This window comes from Macrobrachium rosenbergii, chromosome 42 (assembly GCF_040412425.1).
Source record: "Macrobrachium rosenbergii isolate ZJJX-2024 chromosome 42, ASM4041242v1, whole genome shotgun sequence".
NCBI lineage: Eukaryota > Metazoa > Arthropoda > Malacostraca > Decapoda > Palaemonidae > Macrobrachium > Macrobrachium rosenbergii.
This window is the reverse complement of record NC_089782.1, coordinates 36,761,322-36,768,628: the sequence shown is the minus strand read 5'-3', so window position 1 is coordinate 36,768,628 and position 7,307 is coordinate 36,761,322. Positions and strand designations below refer to the sequence as shown.

The following is a 7,307-nucleotide window of genomic DNA, read 5'->3' as shown; positions in this document are numbered from 1 at the left end:
ATATATATATATATATATATATATATATATATATATATATATATATATATATATATATATATATATATATATATATAGAGAGATATAGAGAGCATTGCAATTAAATATTACAAGAAATGAGAGAGAGAGAGAGAGAGAGAGAGAGAGAGAGAGAGAGAACATGCACAAAATCATATGCGGAAATTTCGAATGATTCATAAACAACTATACCCTAAAAAAACAATTCCACATTTTTATATGGAAATTTTTATTCCTTTTGAAAAAATTCAACGGATCGCACGAACAAAAGAACTCATAAGCGGACGCTTACAAGCATGCACGCACGCACGCACGCACTCACGCAAGCAAGCAAGCGCACGCAAAAGAAGGGAGACCACACCGCGCGTTGGAATGCCTTTAAACCTATGCGAGTTCATTAGCGCCAACTTGCCCAGAAAAATCTATAGAAATCTTAGGTAACCACCAGATTATAGGGTATGAAAATTTACCCTAGGATTTTTTCTTTCGTTTTTCTTTCCTTCCTTTGCTGGACATTCCTGGAAAGGAGGAGGAAGGAGGAGGAGGAGGAGGAGGCAGAGAGAGAAAAGAAAAGACTTTCCCCCCCCCCCAAATCCATCATCCATGATCCACGGAATGTTGAAGACAAGAATACACGTAGAGAGTTTTAAGTTCTAAGATGGGTTAACCTTTTGTCACTCCTTGGGGGGCGATGATGTGTCGCCTTCGTTTCTTGCTGGAAAGAAATGTCCTTCTTCTTTCTTCTTCTTCTTCTTCTTCTTCTTCTTCTTCTTCTTCTTCTTCTTCTTCTTCTTCTTCTTCTTCTTCAACACTTGACGAGAAAGATTTTGAGGATTTGAAATAAAAGAAGCCCCTTCGGCTGACAATGGGAATGAATACCCGAGTAGATTTAGCAGTTCTTGTACTGTTTATATATATATATATATATATATATATATATATATATATATATATATATATATATATATATATATATATATATATATATATATATATGTATATTGAGCATTATACTGAACTACGTTCCTACCTGGATTAAGATAGTGACTAGCGTGTCACCACCAGGAATAAAACAAAGTTTGATGAATCGTTCATAACAGTCATTCCTCTCTCTCTCTCTCTCTCTCTCTCTCTCTCTCTCTCTCTCTCTCTCTCTCTCTCTCTCTCTCTCTCTCTCTCTAACAGAATATATATTTGGTCTTTTCTTACAGTTTATATATTTGCTCTTTTTATTCTCTCACATATAGTCGTCTTTCTGTGTTGCATTCTCTCTCTCCTTTCTTCTCTATTTTCTCTTTTCTCTCTCTCTCTCTCTCTCTCTCTCTCTCTCTCTCTCTAATTCCTCACATTTTCAGACTGTATCCTTCACGACACAAATTCAGATAAACCTCCAAATCATCAATCCTTCACCACACTATCATCCTTCCATCCTCTTCTGTCCCTTTCCTTTCCTTCCTTCCTGTCAGCCTTATCCATTCCTCCCCCTCCCCCTCCCCTCCCCACCCCATTCCACAGACCGTTCGACGGATCCTCCCGGATTATGCAAATGGCTACGAATCCACCTCCGCGCCAGAGATTCGGGCATCCTCGGGGATTACCCCATTAATCGCCCTGTAATCCGCTGTTGTAAACCCGTCCACGAATCTGTTCCCATCTCTGTTTTTGCTGTGGGGATTTGTTGTCAGTGTTCGATGTGGTTTTCCCCTCCCATTTATCTTGCTTTCTGGTTTTCCATGATTTAATTTCTTTAATTTTTTTGTGAATATTTCTTCCTTTTTTGGTCCTGGTTCGGTTGTGAAATATAAATATTTATAAATATATAATTGTCTCAGAAGTGGGTTTTCCCCCAATTCATCTATCTTTCTGGTTTGCCATGATTTAATTTCTTTATTTTTAATTTTTTTTTTCGACATTTCTTCCTTTTCTGATTATGGTTCGTTTGTGAAATAAAGATAAATATTTATAAATATTTAATTGATTTGTGGGTTTTTGTTGTCAGTCTTCGATGTGGCTTTTTCCCATTTATCTCGCTTTCTGCTTTGCCATGATTTAACTTTTTTATGTTTTTTTTTAAATATTTCCTCCTTTTCCGGTCATGGTTCGTTTGTGAAATAAATATAAATATTTATAAATATGTAATTGTCTCTGAAGTGGGGTTTCCCCTAATTTATCTCTTTCTGGTTTCCACGATTTAATTTATTTTTATTTTTTTTAATAATTCTTCCTTTTCTGGTCAGGGTTCGGTTGTAAAATAAATATAAATATTTATAAATATTTAATTGATTTGTGGTTTTTGTTGTCAGTCTTCCATGTGGCTTTTCCCCTATTTATCTTTCTTTCTGGTTTTCCACGATTTCATTTATTTTTTATTTTTTGTAACATTTCTTCCTTTTCTGATCATGGTTCGGTCGTAATAAATATAAATATTTATAGATATTTAATTGATTTGTGGGTTTTTGTAGTCAGTCTTCGATGTGGGTTTCCCCTCCCATTTATCTTTCTGGTTTGTCATGATTTAATTTCTTTATTTTTTATTTTTTTAGTATTTCATTTATCCCCGTGATTTTTTTACGATCTTTATATTTTTTAAAGGTTCAAATCGTCCTTTTCTGTCTGTTAAAATAAATATAAATATTTATAAATATTTAATAGAAATGTGGTTTTTGTTGTCAGTCTTCGATGTGGCTTTTTCCCTATTTAACTTTCTGGTTTTCCATGATATTTATTTCTTTATTTTTTATTTTTTTTAATATTTCTTACTTCTCTGATCATGGTTCGTCTGTAAAATAAATATAAATATTTATAAATATTTGATTGTTTTGTGGTTTTTGTTGTCAGTCTTCGATGTGACTTTTCCCGTATTTATCTCTCTGCTATTCCGTGATTTAATGTCTTTATTCTTTTTATATTTATTCCTTTCCTGGTCAGAGTTCGTTTCTCCCTCTACTCCTTTATCTTGCTTTTCGATTTTTCATAATTCGATTTCTTCATTTTGAAATTTTTTTTTTCATTTTTCCGTTTTCCTTAACTCAATTTTTTTTTTTTTTACTTTTTTTTTAACATTTCTTCCCTTTCTGGTCAGTGTTCGGTTGCAAAATGATAATAAATATATAATTGATTTTCTCCCACTTATCTTGCTTTCTGTTTTCCGTAATTCAATTTCCTTATTTTTTTAATATTTCTAACTTTTCTGGTCAAGGTTCTTATGTAAATTGAAAATAAATATGTAATTGATTTTTCCCCACTTATCTTTCTGGTTTTTCCATAATTCAGTATCTTTATTTTTTTAATATTTCTTCCTGTTCTGGTAAGAATTCGTTTGGAGAATAAATTTATATATAGTTGATATTCTCCCACTAATCTTGCTTTCCATTTTCCTTAATTAAATTTTTAAAAATATTCCTTTTTTAGTCAGTGTTCTTATGAAGAAGAATTATAAATATTCAGTTGATTTTATCTTTAATGTTTCACGACGATGTTCATCCTATTTTTGTATTGTTACATATTTGTTTTTAATATTTCTTCCTTTTTTTATGATTGTTCGTTTGTAAAATAAATATAAATATATAATTGATTTTCTCTTAAGTATATCATGACAGTATTCATATTTTTTCATGATTTTTATGATTTTTAGGTAAATAATTTATTCATTTGTTTTTGGACTGAATTTTCTCTCATTTCTTGATTACGGAGAATTTGAAACTAACGTAACCGTATGAGTTTCCCAATGAATTTTCTTTGAAATTTGAAAGTAAATTAATACAAGAAGTTCATAAAAAAATTTTTTTCGTTATTTCAATGAGAAAATCTATAAATCAATAATATATACATTTTGAAATAGTTATCTTTAACATCACAAAAAAAAACACGGAGTAAAGACATGAATTATAATGAACACGGCTCTCTTCCACCTTCACCTAAACTCTTAAAAAAAGGCCACCCATAAGGGTCTTTGCGGTGGGTGGGCCAAAAAGCATTGTGGGCGTAGAGGTTTAAGTGGGCGTGAGCGCCGGACTCCGGGGATATCGACCAACAAGGGGGTTGAGTTAGCTCCGCCCGGGGTTTGTTTACTCTATTCCAAAAGACATAATTCGTCTCCCCTGGGGCTGGAACCCAGGGCCTGGACCCTGGAACCCCGTGGTCCTGGACCCTGGAACCCTGGATCCCGGACCCTGGAACCCTGGAGCTATGGGACCTAGACACTGGACCCTGTACCCTGGACCCTGGACCCTGGAGCTATGGGGCCTAGACACTGGACCCTGTACCCTGTACCCTGTACCCAGTACCCTGGATCCTGGATGTAGGACCCTGGACCCTGGACCCAGGATCCTGGAGCCTAGACCCTAGAGTCTAGACCGTGGTCCCTGGCCCCTGGTCCCTGGACCTCTCTATCTCGCCCATGGGGCGCCGTACCCCTGGTCTTCAATGGCTCTACAGCCAGCCGCTCACCAGAGGGTCTACGCTGGAACGTTTCCAGAAATACGCAAGGCTGAATAAGCCTTTCTCCTCCTCCTCCTCCTCCTCCTCACTGTTACTTTGTCTCTCCCTCTTTTTCTCTGTAAGTTCATTCATCTCTCAGTGAATTTATCTCGCTTCCTTTTTTTCCTTGGTGAATTCGTCCCTACTTTTCGTCCATTGGATGTGAATTCGTCCCTATTTTTCGTCCATTTGGTGTGAATTCGTCTCTATTGCATATCTCTCCTTAGTGTGTTCGTCTCTCCCTCATTCCCTCTTGTCTCTCCTCTCTTCTTCTTTAGTAAATAAGTCTCTCCTCACCTCCCTTGTCAAATTTATCTCTGCTTGTTTTCTTGGTGAATTCGTCCATACTTGTCGTCCATTTTGGTATGAATTCGTTTCTGTTGCTTATCTCTCCTCAGTGAGTTTTTTTTCTCATTCATCCCTTCATCTTGTCTCTCATTGGTGGGTTAGTCTCTAGTTTATCCCTTCGTCTTGTCTCTCATTACCGAGCTTTTCTTCTTCTTCTTCTTCTTCTTCTTCTTCTTCTTCTTCTTCTTCTTCTTCTTCTTCTTCTTCTTTTCCCGTTTCACTTAATGAATTAACGTCCATTTCATCCCTCCATCTCGTACTCCCTTAGTTGGTTAGTCTTCCCTTCTTCTTCTTCTTCTTCTTCTTCTTCTTCTTCTTCTTCTTCTTCTTCTTCTTCTCTCCTTTACCCGTTTCACTTAATGAATTAACGTCCATTTCGTCCCTCCATCCCGTACTCCCTTAGTTGGTTAGTCTAGTCTTCTCTTATCCAAGACTTTGCGTCAACAATCCTCCCATCCATTTCCCTTCCCCTTCTCCCAACCCTTGCGTCTCAAGAAGGCGGTCGATTCGGATCTGTCGCCATCACATTAACCTCTGGATCACGTTCTCGGACGTAATCTGGCTACGAGACAAGTATTTATCTCGTATTTATCTTCTGACTGCAAGTAATTCCCCGCGATCATCCCCCTCTTAATCTTCTGCCGACGCTGATTAGGCCGAGTTTCATATCGTGCTATCGTCTCTGATCGTGATTAAATCTGCTGGCGAGTTGAGAGGCCGTCGCGCCAATCTGCGGACTGCCTTGTCTCTCTCTCTCTCTCTCTCTCTCTCTCTCTCTCTCTCTCTCTCTCTCTCGTGTGCATGGTTTCCGCTTCTCGCAAGGTTGCTTGAGGAACGTTAGAGGCCTATAGGTAATTACGAGCTGACTTTCTCTCTCTCTCTCTCTCTCTCTCTCTCTCTCTCTCTCTCTCTCTCTCTCTCTCTCTCTCTCTCTCAAGGTTGCATATGGAACGTTAGAGGCCTATAGGTAATTACGAGCTGACTGCCTTTCTCTCTCTCTCTCTCTCTCTCTCTCTCTCTCTCTCTCTCTCTCTCTCTCTCTCTCTCTCTCTCTCTCTCAAGGTTGCTTATGGAACGTTAGAGGCTTATAGGTAATTACGAGTTGACTGCCTTACTCTCTCTCTCTCTCTCTCTCTCTCTCTCTCTCTCTCTCTCTCTCTCTCTCTCTCTCTCTCAAGGTTGCATATGGAACGTTAGAGGCCTATAGACAATTATAGGCTGACAGTTTACCTTAAAATCTCTCTCTCTCTCTCTCTCTCTCTCTCTCTCTCTCTCTCTCTCTCTCTCTCTCTCTCTCTCTCAAATAGGTTGTATGGAAGTTAGAGGCTCATAACATCGAAAGGTCTTACTCTCTCTCTCTCTCTCTCTCTCTCAAACTCAGCTCTCTCTCTCTCTCAGAAGATATCTCTAAAACAAGGTTCTTTCAGGAATTTTAGAGGCCTATAGACAATTATAAGCAGTTTACCTTAAAATTACCTAGTATGCTCGTCTCGAGAATCTACATGAAAATAACTCGGTGTCAATTTTTTGCAAATATGTTGTAATACAGTCAAGAAGTCATCATAACATCGAAAGGTCATGTGTTGTAGAATCGTCCAGAACAAACAACCAGCTATTCACAATCACCAGAAGATATCGGCGGGTATTAAAATATCTTTCAATATTTCCTCGGTGGAAGGTCTCTCTTACGATGACCCATAGTATAAGATCCCTCGGAAGCCCGTTTATGAGGACTCCCGAAATTTTCGAAGCGCCAATCACTGGCCCTCCGCAGGCTATTACTGTTCCTTCACGAAGGGCCTTCCTTCTTTTTGGAAGGTCCCGGAATCCTTCTTTGGAAGGGGGTTAAGCAAATGAGAGTCGTGATAGCCAGTAATTATATAAATTATATAGTGTGATTTGTACTTCATTAAATTAGGTGATATATAATTGCTCTTTCATAGTGGGTATATATATATATATATATATATATATATATATATATATATATATATATATATATATATATATATATATATATATATATATATATATAAAACAAAAGTATCAACCTGTACGAATCGAAGCCTTTAAAGATTAATTAGATTAATTTGACCTACGACATAGAAGCTTAAACTCCCGGGAGTTGACCTTGTAACAGAATTGGGGTCATGCCTTTTACAATGCTGATTTGTCGGATTAAGAACAATTTACACGTGACTGGGCGTTCTCCTTCTTCGAAGTTAGTTTCCAAAAGAAGTCCTCAAAAGAAAGTAGTTCTTTGGGAAAGGGGTTTGCCTGGTATGCTGTAATTGTGGAAATATATGTCATTGTATAAATCAAGATAAAATCCGCGAAGGAAACGGAAACACTGGATTGCGTTTCCTTCGGGGATTTTATCTTTATTTATATATTCATCACGTTCCATATTTTCGTGATTCAGTTATACATGTCATTGTATACATATTGCAGTTTTCTTTCAA

At 37.2% G+C, this 7,307-nt stretch overlaps 1 protein-coding gene across 1 annotated transcript; it reads right to left on the bottom strand.

Moving 5' to 3' along the window:
- Positions 1 to 681: 681 nt before the first annotated feature.
- On the bottom strand, positions 682 to 5,085 carry LOC136827803 (major centromere autoantigen B-like). Its single transcript, XM_067085262.1, has 3 exons — positions 4,983 to 5,085; positions 4,090 to 4,333; positions 682 to 877 (listed from the first exon to the last, which is right to left on the bottom strand). Exons 1-3 carry the CDS (start codon positions 5,083 to 5,085, stop codon positions 682 to 684), a joined length of 543 nt encoding a protein of 180 aa, XP_066941363.1.
- Positions 5,086 to 7,307: the final 2,222 nt, after the last annotated feature.